Raw genomic sequence first — 22,380 nt, forward strand, 5'->3', positions numbered from 1 at the left:
GTACACAGATACTTGTAGATGTTCACAGCAGAAAAGTAACTTACATAGTGTTAAGTTTAAAAATACAATAATTCAGTTTAATTTTGACTTTACTAAATATTCATTTAGTGTCATAAACACTTACTAATGTTTTCCATGTCTTTGGACCTATTGGTACAAGCTGCAACTCATAACTATTCTTTTAATGTCTCCTGCATGTTACTTTGTAACAGTAAAAAAATTGTAACAATAACAAAACAAAAGTAGAAAAATATTAATAATATTGTCTTAAGTTATGAAAGTGTTAACTTAATATCTAGATTGTGACCAAATTTTAGGACCATCAAAACTATGACACAGGAAAAGAATGCAGCAATAACAATAAACCTACACCACATTTATTTCAGTAACCTACACTAAAACTAGAACAGTTCAGAAAACGCCTACATACACTTTTTTCTTTTTCTTGATTTTGATTGGTTGGTATGGTTATTAAAATGGGCAAAAAGCACTAGAAGAATATTCCCTTTCAACTTCAGGTTCTCACTTTTTTTAAATGCTTCTGTTGCTGCCTCTTCAGTTTCAAACTTCACATATGCTTCCCTATGAAAAGAGAAAAACACCATTACTTTTTATGTCCATGTGATATAATGTACCAATATTAATGACTTTTCAGACCCCTCAACTGCTGCTCATAACTGCACTATGGACTAATAATTTACTTTTACAAGCTCCATTTTGCTAAACATAGAAGTGATTTTTAACAAAATGAAAACTTTATAACTACACTACTAAGGTAATGTTTATTCTGATAATGCATGAAAGTAAATGTAGTTCCTTTAAAACAGCAAAACTGTGATTCAGGTCACCCCTTAAGTGATGTTCAATGTTAGGTTCAGAAAAAGAGAAAAGATTTCAAATGGTTTTAATATTATTTAATCAATATTGTATGTTCCATCATTATTAATTACTTCCTGCCAACGATTCACAAGTTTCAGAATGCCACTTCTATAAAATTCTTGGGGTTTGGAGGAAATAAATGTAGAGAGAGCAGTTTTAACATCTTCATATGTTCCAAGCTCTTTTCCATCAAGATAGTTCGAGAGATGCCAACTATTTCAAATGACTCAGCATAATGATTGTAGACAGAGCATGTACAGATATCGTACAACCACTGGATACAGATTTGAGTCATCCATGTCTGTGGATTCATCTGTGGCTAAACTGTAAACACTGTTAGTAAGTATGCTTGAAATCATTTTGCCATTTCACAACCCAACATTTTTACAGTGGCTGTAGGTTTGGTTCTAGCACAGCCATATTTTTTTGTTATATCAGACTCTGGGAACATTTTTCTGAATATATGTCCTGCATCATCAGCTACAACTAGTGGTACATTATGAGCAATGACGAATTGCATGAACATCACTTCTGCATTTATGGTTTCATATTTTGAATTCTTATTCATAAATGTCATTATCTGCATCGCTTTTGTCTTCGCTTCAGCCTTTTGTTGGTGAGATGCCAATTTTGTATGTCTGGAACAATCGTTTATCCCACCATGCACCACAGAAAAATCGATGTGACAAACTGTACAAAACGCAATACTATCACTGATTTTTGATGCAATGATTGGATATTTTGCACTATACTCTTTCCTAAATTTTTAATTCACAGTTTTGGTCCTTTTAGATTTGCCAGATACAAGACAATCTGGTGAAGGAGGCCTCTTTTTTTCCCATCTTGTGAACAATTGCATTGGTGTTTCTATACTGCTTAGAAAATGAGAAATACCCATCTACGTGAGCGCTGATTGGCTGACAAGCACTGATGACGTAACCATGGATTCCCCACATACCCAGTATGGAGAAGCACCACACTCAAACTATTGGTAGACGTCAGAGATACAAATATTTTTTTATTATTTCAAGCACAAACATGATTATCACAAGTAGCCATTTGGACTATGTCTTTTACTTACTATCAAAATTTATTTGTATCTCACTAGAAATTTTCTTCTCACCCCTTTCAAACCCTGGGAAAACAATTTATCACTTTATTGTATAGGCCTATATGATATATAATAATTTGGGAGTTGCAACAAGTCATAATATTTATCTGTATGAGTGTATAGTCATAATGTATACACCAAAATCGTAATGGTTGGCATCTCTGTAGTTCTGCAAACTTTGGAAAAGAAGATCATCAGATGGGGCAAGGTCTAGAAAATAAGGAGGATGTGGAAGTTTTTTCAGTCTAGTTCTTTAATCTTTGTGGATGTGGTCCTTACTGGATGGGGCAGTGTATTATCCTGGTCTAACACAACACCTTTACAACTGATCAAAGCAGGCCTTTTTTCTTTCAGTGCAGCATTCAAGCACTCTAACAGATGACAATAGAAGTCTGATGTGATCATTGCATTGAGTGCAACAACTCAAAGTGGATAACACCAACAATATCCCACCAAATGCTTAATAAAACTTTCCTTGGGGGGAGGTCCATTTTAGGCCCTGCTTTAGCCAGTTTACGTGCACTGAGTCATTTTTTGCAGTGTTTCACATTTTCATAAAATATCCATTTTTCAGCTCCAGTCACTAACCTGTTCAAAATAGGTGACTTACGTTCATGAGAGTACAGAGAAGTGCAAATGTCCACTCTTGCTCTAAGGTTAGCTTGTGTCTAATCATGGTGGACCTATTTTCCAAGTTTTGACACCTTTCCAAGCTGTTGAAGATGCAGGTGAACTGTTGAATGGGTTGAATTAAGCTTCTGTGCTAGTTCAATTGTTACAACATAATTGTCATCAAGTGCAGCCAGCAGCAAGTCATCATTAAACTCAACAGGATGACTTGAATGTGGCACATCATTTAAGCTGTAGTCACCTGATCTGAAGTTTTGAAACCACCATCGATGTTTTCTTTCTTTGAGAGACTCTGCACCATATACACCTTAAATATTTTGTGCAGTTTCTGCTGCACTATCACCTTTTAAACTCAAAGTATTATATGCCTAATGTGCTCCTCAGACACAACCATATTCACAAGGGTTTATTTGATTAATAATTTGAAAAAGTGGAGATAGGTTAGTTTCTTTTATTTATCTGAATATTGTTACACACGTCCTACTACATATTTTAGTCATTAATGCCCTCTACAAAGACAGAAATATTGATGAACTTTCTGTATTAAATTTTTGGGCATTACTTATGGGATGACCTGATATAACAAACAATCTGATGTAATCTAACTTTTATCATTTTAGGGTTAGATTTTTTGAGTATCTAGAGAAAACGGAAGCTAGGCCTAAGTGCATATGAAAGTGTATCATGAAAAAAAATCTACTTTACTGTTCTACAGAACTAAGCTATATAAGCAATATTCAATATCTTTAATGATCTCATTCTGTAACAGACAATTACACGTTATTTTCTCTTTCAGCTCGTAGCTAATAGACGTTTAAAATTTGGGTTCATTTAATTCTCATGCATGTGGATCTTCTTATGGTATTCCAAGAGCCATTTATGACAGCCAAACAGCTTTGTTGAAATAGTAAATAAACTAGGCTTTTTGACATGAGAATAGTGAAGTATTGAAAGCCTACTTTTTAAAACAATTTTGTTCTACAATATTACTTTATTTCAAATATACAATTTAAAACAAAATATTTTCACATACAAAAATAGAATGCCCCAAAAGTACTTTAACTTAACTTGCTTTATAAGAGAGCCATAAATGGGTTAAAAAAATTCAATTAGCTGATCAGGTCAAATATTTTCCTAAACAAATTAACCTTTAACAAAATCTTTAAAACACTATTTTCTTTTTATCTATTATAAATAATCCAATAGTAAGTGTCAGAGAACTGACTGACATTTTTGAAAGACAAGTTCTAATACAACTGTAAGTAGCATACAGTCTGATTTTGTTGTTCATATCTCAGTAAAGCATGTTTAAAGGCTATGAACTTACATTTTGGAATATAAACTTCTGCTAAACTCGTATCATATAGAGGCATAAAGAAAATTTAAATTGAGCAAATCAGAGCAGAGAAGTGACACACGATTCACACTTTTTTCTAAAGTCCAGAAATTGAAACTTATGTATTTTTAAAATTTGAATTACAAATTATGATTTGATGATACGGTTATTAACAAGCATTGATAATAAGATTTTGGATGAAACCCTGTAAAGGACTAACACACTGTGATATACTTACACTCGTAGGGTTAATAAATGTAATAAACTACCTAAGAGTATTGATAAGTATCATGAAATAATCAGTTACTATTGTTTATTTATTATTATAATAACTATCTAATAATCAAATTTACAAGTAACCCTGTGCACACTAGTGAGTGAATGTTCTTTTTTTTCTAACTATGACATTCAAAATTACGTTATTATTGTCAATGTACATCAATAAACGTGACATCAAAACACAGTTTATAATTCAGTTTTATATTATCTAAGTTTTAATTTATTAGCTTCATAAGTAAATATTTACACAAGTTTACTTTTTTTGTGTCAAATTATCTTGCCTCCATTTTCTCCTTTCTGTATTGTTTTCACTCCTATATATGGCATTCAGTGTGTCTGACCAATTAAAAACAAAAGCTATAGAAAAAAGGATAAATGCAAACCTCTCACATTCTTGAGACATATTTTGTTCAACTCCTCCAATCATCATACAGTAAAACCTGTCTAAGGCTGAATTGCATGGGACTGAGAAAAATTTCAGACTTAGACAGTGAACATGCATTTCCTTAATTATATATACTTTTTGAGCGGAACGTTATACTTGTTTGACTTAAGGGAACTAAGACGCTTGTGAATAAAGTTACTATACTGTTTGAGATATATTTATTAGAATAAAAACAAAAATAGTTATTCAAAATATACACAAGTAAAAAATTCTTAATCAAATTTATTTGAGAAAGTGTCCAATTTCAACAGATTCATTTCTTAGTGAACTTTCTCATGTGGTTAAAAGAGAACACCAATTCTACGGTCTTTTCATGAAGTTCATTTCCCCCCCTTCACTTTTGCAGACAATTTGATAGCATTAATATAACTTAACACTTGAGATGAAGCAGGAATTTCTATTTCCTCACTATCTTTTCCATTTTGTTCATGTTCTGAATCTCTCACACTGTTACCATCTCGCGATTCTATTATAGATTTTAAATCAATCTCATCAGTTTCTGTTAAAACATTCTTGTCATAGTTCACAAAAAACTTTCTGCATTCACAGAATCATCTGCATCAATCTTCTCAATCAGTTTGAATTTCACTAAAATCATCATAACAAACAACCTCTCCACAATCTCTGCCATTATCAAGAATAAATCCATAGTTTAGAAAGCACTTTATTACACATTCATCTTTTATGCATTTGATTGAATGACATAAAAATGCAACTGCATCTAACATGTCAGTTTTCATGGTCATTTCAGATGCTCTCTTACAATCATCCACGTTTACAATAACATGCTGAAGCATCAATTTTTTGTATTTCAATTTTATACACTGTATAATTCCATTATCTAGTGACTGTAAAACTGATGTTGTACATGGAGGTAGAAAGACTAAATGAACATTTGAAAGTTGTACTTTTGGGTGATAAGTTGCATTATCTAGGAAAAGTAGAATATTTTTATTTCCTTTTTTCATTCTTTTGTTTAATTTGTTCAGAAATTCCTCGAATATAGAACTTGTTATCCACACTTTATTATTTGCTTTCCATTCCACAGGAAGTTGATTCTTCCTTAAATTTTTTAAAAGCATGGATTTTCACTTTTACCTATGGTTTTCCTAGTTTTCCCATCAGCAAATGCAACCAAAAGTACAGTCAGTTGTTCTTTCGAATAGCAACCTCTGGAATAATGATGGCAAAAAATAGAACAGAATATATTTAATCAATACTTACTGCAACAAAATGTCTGAGAATTTATTAATATTTAAACAAATTAATATTTAATCAAAACCATTTTTACTGCCTTACTCAGGTTCTAATCCTACTTGTTGATAGATGAGGTAGGTGAAAGATAGTTTTCCCTTCACGTTATGCAGGTCCTGCCATATAGAGGGCCTTTTATAAGAGAAATCATAAGATAATTCTGCGAAATTTTGATATTTACTGTAGCTTGGAACAAATTTATCTGCACTCTTTAGTTGATGATGCGTTTATAAGCAAATTAAAAAGTCAAATTTAAAGTAAAGGCTCCTTACATTATTTTGTTTAATTTTATTTGACAAGCAGGATTGGCAGTTTGCAAGAAAATTGTTGTTTCTGAATTTTGCGCAAAGCTACACGAGTGCTGTCTGTACTAACCATTCCTAATCTCACAGTGTGAGACTAGAAAGGCAGCTAGTCATCATCACCCATCACTGGGCTACTCTTTCACCAAGATTGATTGTGTAACTGAGTGTCGGAATCCCTTTCAACCTTGTGGTCAGCTTCCGGTCAGTTACCTCTTTCTTTGTGAACTTGACGATGACCGAAGAAGGTCGAAACGTTGTTCACTCCTCTACGTGAAATATTTTCTCAACCCAAATGAGCCGTTTTTACATATATATTTCTCTACAAGTGGGTTTTCTCGACATTACTGATTATGTTTTTTGTCATCTCATTGGAGAACAGAGGACGCTTTTTGCCATCACGTGTAAAAATCCATTAGTTAAATGTGATAATTTAACAAGACTAACAAATAAGTGATTATCAGGTTTTGCTAACTGCCCAGTTCTGTTACTACAAATTAATATAATAATTAAAATACACTTACCTGATATGACCATCTTTTGTAGGTTTATGAAATTTAATTTCTGAAGAACGTGTGTAAATTTCACCCAAATCTTCTAATGTCGTACTTGGACTTATATTGGTAATAAACAAAACTTTTCTGTCTACATCCCAGTTTTGATGAGAGGGTTTATGCGTTAAGCTTTTTTCCCCAGTGCAGTCAACAAATATTTGCTTTCCTTGAACTCTTCTCTCTTTTAATTTCTCAAAATTCTCTTCTGCTTTTTCTTCACTATTAAACTCCACAAATGCATACCTGAAGATGAAAAATGGAATAAACACACATAAATTTAGGTTTAGGATTTATTTTATATTCTGAATTATAGGTAAGATCAAGTTGTTTCTAGGTAAGATAATGTTCTCCAATAATATGAGGGAATACAAACAACATAACAAATCTAAGATCAGTTCACGTTATATATACACATAAAAATGTTATTCATCTTGATTTTATTTCAATGTGAGACCAATTTTGTTATTTGTTATTTTTGCTTTTCAGATATATATAATATATTTTAAAGGAGTTAGAGATCTTAACAAACATTAATGCTTCAACAATTTTATAATATCAGTATCTAAAGATGAATAACTTTGCAATTCAATGTTTAAACACAAAGATTCTAAGTTATAAATAATAAACCCATTTCATAACCACTTCCAAATTTGTTTTTAACATATACATTATGACAACTTTACAGGATGACCACAAGAAATAATTTTTATTGAATGTGCTATAGATGAAGCTGTTGTCAATTGACAAAACACACATTAAATTGATTTGGACAATGTATAACATACAAGTTTTGTTTTTTCAATTATGATTTAACCCTTTAGCTGAGAAGGTTTTTTTTTACTGTTAAAAACAACAGCACAGTGCAGAATTTTTCCCCAGAATTTTATAATTTATTTTTATATATTTTGATTGTATTATGTAATATGTTAGTGTGTATATATATTAGAAACTTGCATGTAATTTTTATAAAGTAATCAGTAATTTACTCACGATTTTAGGCCAATGTCGATTTTGTGTGGTAATCTTCAAAACGTATTGTAGGGCAAAGATAAAGTTTGTATTGCTTGCACAAAGAGTAAACCACAGTTCTTTTTTGCTGTACAAACAATACATTGTCTTCTTTCATGTCTGGTCATCCTCATAGGAGATTCTTCTCAAAAATGATGGCCAGTTTGATGACTTGGGTTTGGAATATTTGATGGCCTACCAGCAGTATGGTGTTTGTCAGTACTGTTACCATACTTTGCAAATAAAGCTGTTATCTATTTCAATTTGAATTGTAGTAGAGTAAGACTACTGCCAAGTTTCTTGTGAATCACATGAAAATTCTGCACACAAATTTCCAAAAATTGTAGATACATTTTCTTATAATATTTCTTGAGGTGAGCTCTTGCAATGTTTGTAGCTGACAAGAACTGATCCATTGTATACACTCCTGACATTATTTTTGTAGTCTATGCATATCTTTGGCTTTTGCTTCTATACATCACCTCTTCCAATTATTGTTTCTATTGTCACATCATGAACAATACTCATCATAAAAATATCTTTTTAATCTTTCCATTTAATAAGCATCAATGTATTTCGATACCTGATTGATGTTTCACATTTCTTTAGATGTGAAGAAATCACTTCTTTTGGAAGTCCCTGCTTTTTCAAATTGTGCCTATGACATGAGTTCAATGTGAACCCAAATAATCAAATAAAAATAAGCTGGAAATAATAATTATCTATGTCCAAGAAGTAGCTTTTATCCAATATATGTTCCATGAGTGACAGGACTATTTTCATGTCATGACTCTCTTTTGTTAGATCTATATCAGGTAGATTTATAGGAATTTGTGTTCCTTTATCTTATGCATTATAAAGTTATATATATAGCCTGGTTTGGTTTCACAAAGTAGGAAAGATTCTACACTAAATCTTGCTCGTTTGAGAGGAATACGCATCTTCCAACTCAATCTTCCTTTCTACAGTAAAAGGCTTTTATCAACAGAGATGTCACGAGAAGGGATGTAGACATCTTGAAAGCTTCCTTCATATAGTTTTAGCAGTTTTTCTATTTTAAATAACTTGTTGCTTAAGTCAGTACTTTCTGAAAAATGCAAAAATCTCAGGATCAACAAAAATCTATCTTTTTTTCATCACTTCATAAAATACTGGAGTATTTATTATGGAGCTTCTGGAAAAATAAGATTCCTAAGTTGGTTTTTGTACAATTCTCATCAAAAGCAGAATGCCCTCAAACAGTCTAATTTCCTCTATAAAGCTGTCTTTCCAATCAGGATGCCTATTCCATTTTCTTATTCCAAACATGCTGTTTCTAGTATCATAAATAAACTTGGTACCATATTTATTTGTCTCTTTATAAATAAGTTGTACAATGTCATCATTCACTAAAACTTCACTACTTTTGGAATCAGCATTACTTGTAAATGTGAATGGATTTACTAACACTACTACACAAGTCATTCAGAGTCACTTACTGAATCTAATATTTTTTCCATATCAATATCACTATCTGAATCAGAAAAATGAAAGTTTCATTCATCACTAACATCCACATCTTCCAATAACTTAGAAATTTCACCATCATTTGAATATCTCTTTGCCATGGCCAGAATCAGTAAACAAAGGAATTTGAAAATGCACACACTCAACAATCGATAATCAACTGATGCAATACTGTAGCTATTGGGTATATTTCAACATGCCAATCATATCAGTGGAAATAAATTATCAACCAATCAAAATTTAGTGATCAATTGGGTGTGTTCTGCAGGCTGTTGCTTGAAAGAAAATAAAGTGCACTGTATGGTGTGTTCTGCAGTTGCTTGGCAGTTTACAATTGCACCATATGGCATGTTCTGTAGCTAAGGCATTAAAAAAGCAATATCCAACTTAGGTAATGAGGTAACTTATCACTGTTACAACTAATCTTTATATATGTTAAGAGAGCAATAAGAGGCAGTAAAAAAAAACTAAAATGACTTTTGGGTCAAATTTTCTGATAAAATTGCAGAAAACCCCAGAAAAATAATAATAATACACCACTAATAAACACACTTACACATTTTTATTCTTTCTCTTCTTTTTGATAGGAATTCGACAAGTCACAATGTCTGGGGAGAGAGCTTTTATCTCTGCAACTGTTACATCTTCTGGTAGCATTCTGATAAACAAAGTCCGAGAATCTCTTTTTTCTGAAAATGTATTAAAAATTAAAAGTTTAAAGAAAGAAAACTACTGTCATAAAAATATTAAGTAATGCAGGAATTACTTTTTTTTTTTAAGAGATCTAACATGAACAAAATGTTGCAGGATAGAAAACAAACCGCACTACCAACCAGTTCCATTATAAAGTAGTATTGGACCACAATCTTGTTTGTTTGTTTTTTAATTTCTTGCAAAGCTATCTGTGCTAGCCATCCCTAATTTAGCAATGTAAAACTAGAGGGAAGGCAGCTAGTCATCACCACCCACTGCCAACTCTTGGGCTACTCTTTTACCAATGAATAGTGGGATTGACTGTGTAATTACAACTCCCCCATGACTGAAAGGGCGTGCATGTTTGGTATGACTGGGATTCGAACCCACAACCCTCAGATTACAAGTCAAACACCTTAACACACCTGGCCATGCCAGGCCTTACCACAATCTTGTTCAGGCTATTGAAATGTTCCAATCACACACATAATGAAGCATATGCAAAACATTACTGTTGTTTAGTTTGAAATACAAATGTTATGTGAAAATTATATACTAATTAACATATTTTTATGAATTATGTGAGTAATTGCTGCACATTTATCTTTCCTTATACAGTGCAAAGCCATTAGTCTTGGTTATAAAACAAGTCTTTGAAGAAGACAGTACACTTGCTTAAGTAATGAAGCCTTTAGATTTTGTGTCTGAGAAATCTTAAAATATAATCACCATGATATTCTGATTTGTTTGAGTTTGTAATTATTGAGAGTTCCATCTTGTATTCTATAGTAAGTTTTGCTTTGGTCAATCTGATGTTATTAGGTGTTTTTTGTTTCTTTACTGGCAACTTAGAGAAATTTCAAATAAAGATTCTACTGGAAAGAGCTGTTACAAGAAATGCTACTGGTTGTTTCAATAGAAGTGGATTATGTTTAAGGAATTAAGTTAATGACTTTGCTATGGCATTCTTCTGGAAAATATATATCTAAAATTAGTTAAAAGTTAATTTTTCTAAGATGGTGGTTAGCCTCTGGAATGGATGTTATGGAGTCAGTACATTTGAGTTTAATACAAAACTTGATAACTATATGAATGATAAGGGCTAGCTTTAAGATTTTTTTAAAAACTCAGTTTAGTTTAGAAGACTGGACAGCTGAGATGGACCAACAGGTACTTTGTTGTCCCCACATGCTAAGTTATGTTAAAATAAGCTAAAAACATTTGAAGCCCAATAGAAAAATATTAGAAATAATAGTACATTTTGACTTTTAATGAATAAATAATTGACAAAATCATGTTGTTTTTTTAAATATAAGTCATACATTCATACTTTTCATCCATATTTAATATGATAATTAGTATGCCCAAATTGTACTGGTTGATATATATAAATAAAATAAAGGTTCGCCAATTTCAGGAGGTACTTGCTTTCTTGATAAAGTAAACATATGCCTAAATCAACCCACATACAAACAGTTTATATTTACTTTACTTTGAAGTGTTATATCATATTATTTTGTACCAAAAAAGTGGACAATGCTTTAATGTTTGCATCAACATGCTGATAAATTGAACAAATACAATTTCAATTAAAATTTAGAAAAGATTCTCAAAAATAAATGAAGAAATCTTATCAGTTAAGTCAATTTGGAACAAGTATACTACTCTACTTATTCAACCAATATGTGCACATTAATATCAATCAAATCAGTTTCAAACAAACACAGTATGTTAGTTTACTATTGCATAAAATAAGTACTCTTTAATTAACCCTTAATCATGGGTTGGGTGAAATCACCCAGCTCGTAACCAGAAATGTATGCATGAGAGTAATTATACTATGATTTTTGATATTGTACACATATTTACAACATTTTACAGGTTATTAGTAAATATTACAAGGTTTCTTGCACAAAATATCAGGTTTTTAAATTAAACTGTAAAGTATTTTAATTAAAGATCTTTCTAGTAATTATTTTTTTCTGAATGTTGAATAGGCAACATGCAGAGTAATTTTTATTTTAAAATTAAAAATACTTTTGTGCATAAGAAATTTTTCAAATTTCACAAGTGCAATTTGTATAATCTTGTGATAGCTGTCAAATGTTAAAAAAAAAAACTTTCTATTTTTATGTTATTTTTACTATCAAATCAGAATCTCCATAAATGTTTAATAGATTTGACTTATCCTGTAACCATCATAAAAAAATAGGAACATAAATTATTTTTTCTAGCATGAGTACATGTAACTCAAAATTCAAATACTTAGTGTATATAGCTTAGGCATCAAAGCATTTACATTTATATATATAAATTTTTTCTTGTACTGACCTTTTCGCCATTGCTGGCTAAGATAGAAGTTACAATGATGTAGTGCATGAGCATTCATGTTATCATACGAGGGCTGTTCAAAAAATATGCGGACTGTTTGAATTACGTGGCTCCAGTTGGTTTCAGGGGAATCCGCTTGGTGTCGCTAGGTTTGCACAGATCAGCTGATTACGACGCCATTTCCGATTGCAGATATCTTTATTTGTGTATTAGCTATGCGGTTTTGAGTGAAGTGCGATTTTTTCGTTTGGCAGATTTCAGAATGAATGACCTAAAGGAGCAATGACTTGCTGTGAAATTGTGTTAAACTTGGAATATCTGCGACTGAAACTTTTGCTATGCTTAACACGGCTTATGGTGATGTTGCTATGAAGCGTACGGTATGTTTCAAGTGGCATAAACGTTTTAAGGATGGTCGACAGTGTATTGAAGATGATGAGTGTCCTGGACATTCTTCCACGTCAACTGACGACCCACACGTCGACAAAATCAACACCCTGGTGCGGGCAAATCGACGTCTGACTGTCTAGGAGCTTGCTGAAGAGTGTGGGATATCAGTTGGATCTTGTTATGAGATTTTGACTGAAAAATTGAAGATGCACCGCGTTGCTGCAATATTCAACCCACAGAACTCGTGAGTTTTTGGCCAAACACTCGATCACTGTTCTTCCCCACCCCCCTACTCACCTGTCCTTGCTCCTTGTGATTTTTTTCTTGTTCCCCAAACTCAAAAGACCCTTGAAAGGAAGAAGATTTGAGACGATTTCCGAGATTAAGGCAAATGCGACGAAGGAGCTGGAGGACATTACAAAAGAAGCGTACCAGGACTGTTTCAACAAGTGGAAACACCGTTGGGATAAGTGTGTGCGTTGGGGAGGAGAGTACTTTGAAGGGGTCCCAGACCTGTAACTTCTAAATAAAGTACATTTTGTTTTATGACGTCAGTCCGTGTATTTTTTTTTAACAGACCTCGTATCCAAAAATATAAAACTGACCTTTAGTCTTTACAATGCGACTTGTCTTGACTGTGTTTTAGTGGATTAGTATTTTGTAAAATACAATCACTTTTCAGTTATAATACATTATATGTGTATATACATTATTATTATTATTTACAAATAAGATTTTAAACTTATTTTTCCTAAAATATAGAACAGAAAATAAAGAGATAAAGCAATTATAATCTTGATGACAAGAAACCCACTTGAAATAGAAGATATAGTTGATTCTCAAAATGGCTGGTATGGGTTATTAACACAATGTTTTGACCTTCCTAGGTTATCTTCAGGTTAATCTGAAACATTGTTCTCTTCTTTATTAGTAAGTGTTAATATCCAAATGAGACATTCTGAGAATCAGTTATATCTTCTAGTTATAATCTTTGTACTCCATCACTGCTTGTTGTAGGCTGTTAAGCCTTAAGACATTTTGTATAGACACATTTGGATAACCAAAAAATAATAAATTGCTATATCAATAGTACAGAAAAAAGAAAAATCAAAGAGGCTAAAAGACTCAACTTATCAGCACAAAAGTTTGTCTCAAAAGAAAGAAATTATGCCATTATGTTTGAAATGGCTGGGAAGACCACTTGCAGGACATCATGAGCTTTTGATTGGTTTTTTTTACATGTCATATATAGAATTAGGGGATCTTTTCCAAAAATCAAAGGGGGCACTGTTTCTGATTCAGTACATTACATAGCCTTTTATGTGATATAAAATACAGATTTAGAAAATGTTTTCAAAATAGGTAGCATGAAGATTACATAACAGTTAACTACACAGTTCCCAATTTTTTTTTTACTTAGTTTGATTTCCAGTTACAAATAAATTATTATATAGAAAATAACTGTTAATAATTTTTAATAATAAAGGACATGTACAAACACCACTACATTAATGACGAGTGACAAATTTAATTCATATACAAGTTATACAAAATACAAGCCTACAATATTTTTAAGTCGCTGTTGTGTTACTGAAGTATCTGAATTTATTTTGTCAGGTTATACAAAACACTAACTCAGGAGAGTTACTAAAAACTGATACAACCTTCTCTACATGTAACTGGAGTCAAAACTAACATACAATATTTCCTAGCTTCAAAGACACTATTTTTTCCCCCAGAATAAGCCTAAAACATTTACCTTGCATCTTCCATGCCAACGGTTATGTTGCTCATAGGCCTAAACCTAAACCTAGAGGAAGCATCTTGATACTAGACAGTAATCCAAGCCCCTCTATATGACCCAGAATGAAACGTACAAGTTACTTAGTGTTAATAGCCCCTTGTTAGTACAGTGGTATGTTTTTGTATTTACAACGCTAAAATCAGGGGTTCAATTCCCCTTGATGACCTCAACAAATAGCCAGATGTGGCTTTGCTATAAGAAAACACCCACACCCACTTAGTGTTAAATAACAAATAAATAAAGAACATGCCACTGTACATATGATGCTGTAATACTGGCACTCATTTTAACTCCTCAGGCTTAGAATAACGTTATTACTGATAATAATACAGATATTATAGTGGTAATATAAGGTACACACTTTCAATTGTAGATATGATAAACATATAGTTCCCAAAAAACGAGAAATGGGCAAAAGGATTTACGTACTGTAAGTCACTAAACAATGCACAAAACATCTTGGTAAGATTGGTGAAAGTGCTGAGACCTTATTCTTAGGTTTACCTTATTTTTCAAAATTTAGCTAATCAAAATGGGTGTGTGTCTTCGATGCAGAGAAATACGGTAATATAAATAGATCATAGACTAGGGCTGTAATGTACAGATATGTTAACAGTGATAAACAGAAATTACTTTGATCTTCACTAATGTGGATAAAAAACAAAACAAAACAACAACACAGAAAATCTGAATGTCAAATGAGCATATATACACACTACTTGGTGTTAGAACTTTTAGAGCACATTTTGATAATTACTGTCAATTTAGGTTTAGAAAAAAAAATCCTTTCTGTCATATGAGCAAAGTTTCCAAGCCATTGAAATCATGGACAAGTCTAACATATAAGAATTATACTGATGTATATGGAAAAATCCTATTAATATGAATGTACTATTAATAAATTAATTCTTCTGAATTATAGGGAAGTAGAATATTATGTCAATTTTTCACAGAAATAATTTTGTTCGAACTAATGACTTACTTAGAGAATACAAAATACTCAGTATATCTACTGCCTTTTTTTGTCAAACATCGTGTTTTAATTATGCATATATTTATACGTCATTATTTTGAAGTACCGTCATTCAGTGTGTCTGTAGATGTCTGTTAGAGTTTACACATACATCTCTACTGTGAAGATTGCCCTTAGAAACAAATGTCATAAACTGAAACCCACTGCAAGTGCAGGTGTTTTATGGTTAGTAATTATAATATTTCCTGACCCGATTGACTTCTACCAAGTCATGTATGCATTACTGAATCCTGTAGCCATGAAAAATCAGCCAGAATTTTGGTATTAGGACCAACAAAGGTTTATTGTATCAACAAAAAAATGTTACACACATACAATCTGTATGAACACGAATTGAAGAAAACTTAAGTGCTAATTCTAAACAAATAGCTAGAGTTTGAAATACTATTTTAATTTGAAAAAATACAAATACGTGTTTGTAAAAATAACATACACATTCCCAAGTAGTCTTCTACTAATCTCTGACTGTAGTATAACTATTCTTGTGTCAATCCAAAAGTGTGTGTTACCAGGAGTGTAGTAGATCAAACTAGTATTGAACAAAGGCTGTTTCATATACCACTAACTATTACTAAAACATTTTCCTTTTTCTTTACTGTGATTTTGTTAACTAAATGTATGAATAGTAAATACTATTACACTTATTGGTATGAGTAGAAATGCAACATTAAGGCACTGAGAGCACAATAAAAAAAAATTAAGTACATTCATTTGTCAGTTTTAAACCTTCACAATTTCTTTTTCTCATGTATTGTTCAATTTTGTATCACTAGGACAGGAAAAAGGAAAGCAAAAAAAAGAATTCATAGTGTTTGTCTGTCATTAAACAAAAAACTACACAATGAGCTATCTGTGCTCCGCCTAACACTGGTATAGAAACCCAGTTTTTAGTATCATAAGCCTTCAAACTTCCTTCTGAGCAATTTGTTGCAATGATTGCCTTTTAAGATTGTTTTGTTGTTTAAATTCGTGCTGTTCAGTCTTTATACAACATTGCTGTCACAATTAGAAAAACAACTACGTTTGAATTACTTACTTATTCTTTTCTCTGTTATTGCTCTGAGTTCATCATCTGAAAATAGTAATAATAATAATAATAAAAAGTTAAATACTATTTTCTTACTACTACATACACAAGAATAGATAATTTGCAGCAATAACTTGCAATGAAATATATTTGTTTGAACATAAAATTGTATGATGAAAAGAAAATTTGATTATGAATAAACTGGGGGTCTGTCAATGCCATAGACAAACTAGGCTGACCAATATACCTCATTACAAATTAAGCACTGAAATTTTTTAAAATATTTTTTAAGTATTTTGAACATTAATTTTAGGTGTTTTTAAATATACTTGTATGAATTTACTTCAAAAAGTTTTAGGCTTAAGAATGTCTTTTATTTTAGAAGGTTCACTGGGACTTATTTGAACTTAACAGGATAAAAAAAAAAGTTAATACAGGACATCAACATAGTTACAACAGGCCTATATTTATCAAGAGTAGACCTAACAGAGATCTGAACCCCACATGGTCCTGATATTAAAGTCCAATAAATGAAAACAGAATTGTAAGGTAAGACTAAATGATCAGTTAAGTCTGAATATAAAGGTGACAAACTTGTAAGCATGTGATGTTATCACCTCAGAATAAAGGTTTCTGACCCAAAACTTTTCTCATGGAATATCAAGACATTTATAATCAGAACTTGCCAAATCATGAATACCAGGGTTCCAATGGTGTTAATATAAACAGTCTACTGTTTGAGAAATATTAGTGAATTTTTCATTGAAAAAGGTATTCTTTTTGTATATAAAGTAATATTTGTAATATATAATGAAATATCAATTAAAAAATAATAGATAATTTTAATTTCCCATAAATATCAACATATCATAAAGGAAATCCAAATCAATTTGATTCTGGAATTGTACACAAGTGGGCTAACTTGAAATGACTGGTGTTAACAATTCCCATGGACCGTATATAATTCTACAAGATACAGAAAAAAGTGCTTGTAGAATTCACCTTCAAAGTAAATGTTAATCCTTTCCAGAACAGGGTACAATGGTAAAAGGTATCCTTGAATGTTTTTGTAACCTTAAAGGAAGTTTTTAACAGTTTTGTGACACTATATCAGGCCTTTAATTGAGACACATTTCCTGCACACTTTCAAAATGAGAAGGTAAGTTGCACAAATGTATGTAGACAAAAAAAAAAAAATAAAAAATCAGTATCAACAGAATCATAGCAAAATATATGAAAAAATGGCTCATTTGGGTTGAGAAAATATTTTACGTAGAAGAGCGAACAATGTTTCGACCTTCTTCGATCATTGTTAGGTTCACAAAGAATCATATCATATAAATGCATGAAAGAAGGTAGCTGTCTTTTTTTTTGTGAGTAGGTTATTCAGAAGTTTTTCTCAAGTTCTGCTTATATGACAAGTACTATAGTTTCTTAACCTCAGATGTGTGTATCATATGCTTTAATGTCTATTATAGGATTATTACCTATAAAACACAAAGTTTATGGATTGCTATAGAACAAATATCAATTTTTTTAGATTTTCTAGAAAGATATCACTTAAATCAGTAAAACCTTTACTGCCAAGTCTGATTATGTTACAACTGATAATTAAACTGCATCAAATCATTGCTGTTACTAGTGTTTTACATCATAATGACTAGTTTCATCATTTATAGCAAATGTGATTTGTAAGTCTGGTATTGTTAATCATCATAATAAAAGGTGAAAGGCACCAATGTTTAAGTTACACTGACCTCATTGAAAAAGTCATAAATTACTATATGGGAACAATTCTGTGATATCTTAGGCACTTAACAAGCTCCTAATATTACAACAATATAAAGCAAGACTTATCCTCAACAAAGTTATACAATCTCTAAACAATTTATATTTTTCATAAAGAAATTACATTAGCCTAGGATAGCTGAAAAATAACCTCTATGATGAGTAAAATTAAAACATTTCTTGGAAAATGTTGCTTCACACCTCACTACAATATTGTCTAAAGAACAACTTAATTGAAAAATATAATGCCAAGTCAGACATACCTAAGGTGTTTGCTTTTCTAACACTTGAACTCTCTATATCATCTTGTCTTTTTCTCTTAATTCCTTTTTGATTTGAATCAATGGTTGAAACCTTCTCTTTAGGAATTTCTATTTTGTTTTTTTTCTTTTGGATTACATTTTCACCCTTTTCCTCACATTTCCTCCCAGCTGGAGACTCTTTTTTGGTAAGTTTCTTGCCTTTAGCTGCCTTTCCCATTCTATCATCTACATTTTCTTCATCTTTGTCTTCAAAGAAAGGTAAACAATATATTTTATTTAAATCTAGATCTATATTATTTGTATGTAGTATTTTTAACTGTGTAAAATACTTCTTTAAATACAAACTGACACCATTCTTTCCAAACCTCATCATAGGTCACACTATCATAGTAAAAATAACAAAGTATTTGACTTCCTTATTGTTTACATATATTCATTTAATTAATAAGCTGCCAGAAGTAAACAAGGTTATCAATTTCTCCCTAGCCACTAACATCCATTCTCCCAATATACCATAAAAGAACTATACTTCACGCTTTTCAAAATGAAAACTTTAAAACATTTGTCAGAATAAAACGAAATAAAAATTATAGTAAAATGCTCTCTTATCAATTAAACCAGACTTAAATATTATCTCTAGTCATTAATAAGTTCCTTTTCAGCATTCCTTTGGAAAAATTTCTTTAAAAGATACTGAGGAAAAAGAAAAGTTTTTAAACTAATAATCAGAGAAATACATGTTTTAATACTTAACTTCTAATCAAAGCAAGCTATTTATATAGGCCAGAACTAGATATTAATCATTGGAAAGTATAGCTAATTTAATATACTGTTAATATTTACAATGATCAGAATGTATTGATAAATCAATTGGGTACTCTCACTGTTAACATTTTTGGTCATAATCCTAATTATACCTGATGAGGTTTAACCAACTTAGAAGATTTAGGTTAACCCTAAATTCATATTCTGTACTAATTTGGCAATGTTTCAAGAAAATTCTTGGTTAATCACAATTACAGAAACATTTTGAAATGAAAAAATACACAAAAACAAAATGTAATGCAATATAAAACTGTGAAAATTAAACATTATAATAAAGCTGATGATTAAAAAAACTGTATTAAAATTATTAGAAGTATAAAACAACTTTACATAGCAAAGAAAGAAATAACTGAAACATTTTAAGGTAATAAAATAAGGGTATTAAAATTTTTTATAAAAACTGAACCATTTGTTAATACCCAAAGGGCTTAACCAATTTGAAAATTTCTTTTTCAACTATAGTTCTGTTATTGGTATTGGAAGGGGCATGATGTAAGGCAGGTACTTTTAAAGTGTTCAAGAGAATGATCAGCTGTGTCAAAGTACTGAACTACAGGTTTGTCTTGATCTTTAATCGAGATGCTACACAAGTGTTCTTGTATAAAACCACCAAGCATATGACCAGTTTTTTCCTATTTAGCTTTGGTCACAATGCACAATGTGCTTTCCTTACATCATGCCCCCTCCTTTTCCAATAAAAGAGCAACAATAAAAAAAGTACCTTTTAAATTGGGTTGTTTAAGTCCTTTCTGTATTACCAGCAATTTAGCTTTTTATAATTTTTTTAAATATACTTCTTTATTTGTCATGTAAAGTTGTTCTATATTTGATATTTTTTATACATCTTTTTAATGATCAGGTTTATTTAAATATTTTTACTACACTGTTTAATTCTTCTTTCTGATGTTACATTGTTTTCATACATGGTTTCATTTCAAAGCATTCCTATAACTGTCATTAATCAACAGGCTTGTTTTTGAATGGAAAAACAAGGACTTGCTTGACACGTTACCAAGTTAATAAATTATTACTTTAGTTTTAAAAGATTTTTCTTTAAAAGAATAATTTTAAAATGTTATCATTTTCATTACTTCTACTAATTTAAAGATAAACATCATTGTTACAAAACATACAAAACTATTTCCTCATGCGCTATCACTGATTTCCTTGGAAATCATGACAACAATATACACAAAACTTTACTTCTCCCTAAGGATATTTAGGAACTAATGAAAATTCATTAATGTCTGAAATTAGTTAGTTAATAATATTTAACCAAGTAAAAATATTTTTAGACATACATGAACAATAACTAACTTGATAATTAATAAAACTAATAATACTTTAAAAATAATTTATATTACACTGATTTAATTGTGGAAAATAGAAATCAAAATGCTTAAAACCTAAATTGTGGAAATTGTTATTTCATTTCTAAGGAACATAACGTTTAGAATATTTACCCTCAATAACATTTTTTTTTTTGGCTGAGCATTTCCATTAAGTGTGCCTTTTTTCCTTTTGAGTTAGTGTCTGGCTTATCAAGCGTTTTTCTTGAATTGGTGTATTGGTTTTTGTTTGCATTTTGTATACTCTTGTTATTTTAACTTTAACTGGATTTTTTTCCTCTTTTTTGATTTTCATCTTAATCTGAGAAAATTCACATAAATTTGGAATATTTTTAGATATTATTAAAAGAAAAGTCATTTTATACCTAAGAATTTCAGTATGGGTGGGTTGAAGTGATGCATCATATTACTTATAAGTATGAATAATTATAATGTACCTTATGTTTTTAAAAAAAACTATGTCACTAAATAAATATTCTCTGAGGCTGCTGTATTAGTGTTTCAGAAATAGATAAAGCATTATGTGAAGTTAAAATTAAATTACAATGATAATGCTCTGGAGCTAGATAGTATTTCCCCAAGGGTTTTGAAGGAGATTGAAGATTGGATACGTCAGCCACTTACTACTATTTTTGTCAGTCCTTGAATAGTGCATAGGATGGAAGTTAGCTAATGTTACTCTTTTAAAGAGAGGTGATAAACATTGTCCCAATAATTATAGACCCATTAGTCTTATATCACTTGTGGGAAAAGTTTTGCAAAGTCTATTAAAAGATGATTTCCAAAATAATTTGACAAAATTTAGAATTTTACTGGATACTTAACACGACTTCACTAATGGGTCATTCCATGTCAAATCATCCAGGGGCTGCAGGTGACCCCACAGAATGCCTTGAAAAAATTCACATGTGCTAATCTATCCATATAAATGAAAAATTGCCAAAGATTAGATCAATATCTCTAATAGTTTCTGATGTACAGCCCTGTAAAATTTAATTAATTTGTTTTTATTTTTGGCAAATTCATTTTCTGGCAACATGGCTGCTTAAAGCTGCAAGAGTAATGGTGGTAGAAGGCTGACATTTGCTACACTGACTGAATTAATCCCACAGGCTCCAAAAATGGTCTCAAACTATGCTTCTCTCTCTTAGGATTTGCACAGTGAGGCTGTAAAATCACCTGAAAACCCAAAAATTGTAAAAAACATTGGTTTACTTAATAAGCCATAGCTCTAAGACTTAATATGATACAAAGCTGAATTTTTTTTTCAAATTTCCTATAACATATCAGTTGATAAATCTGCAACTGTTGTAATTAAGTCTGTTAGATCTCCTGTAAAAACATTTAGCTGCATGCAACTTTTTATGATTTAGCTAAAAATAGCCCTACTTCAGGCCACAGTTTGACCATGTCACCAGTTATTCAACCTTTTCAGATTTTTACCATATATTCTAATCTCTGAGTATGATCTGCAAAAAAATTCAAGATGGTGCTCATCCTACTTTTTGAGTTATAAATTTTTAAAGTATCCTCTGACCATACATTTTTATTTAAAACAAAATTCAGTTCAGGT

At 31.0% G+C, this 22,380-nt stretch overlaps 1 protein-coding gene across 1 annotated transcript in view; it reads right to left on the reverse strand.

Annotated features, from left to right (window-relative positions):
- LOC143255931 (uncharacterized) overlaps positions 1-22,380 on the reverse strand; it is a 41,006-nt gene that overhangs the window by 741 nt on the left and 17,885 nt on the right. The window contains exons 3-7 of the mRNA XM_076512367.1: positions 18,634-18,879; positions 16,592-16,627; positions 9,861-9,993; positions 6,761-7,033; positions 431-582 (exon numbers count right to left, since the gene is read on the reverse strand). Coding sequence (XP_076368482.1) covers positions 431-582; positions 6,761-7,033; positions 9,861-9,993; positions 16,592-16,627; positions 18,634-18,879 — 840 coding nt within the window. The remainder of the gene's footprint in view (positions 1-430; positions 583-6,760; positions 7,034-9,860; positions 9,994-16,591; positions 16,628-18,633; positions 18,880-22,380) is intronic.

The sequence above is a fragment of the Tachypleus tridentatus genome, chromosome 7 (assembly GCF_004210375.1).
Source record: "Tachypleus tridentatus isolate NWPU-2018 chromosome 7, ASM421037v1, whole genome shotgun sequence".
Taxonomy (NCBI): domain Eukaryota; kingdom Metazoa; phylum Arthropoda; class Merostomata; order Xiphosura; family Limulidae; genus Tachypleus; species Tachypleus tridentatus.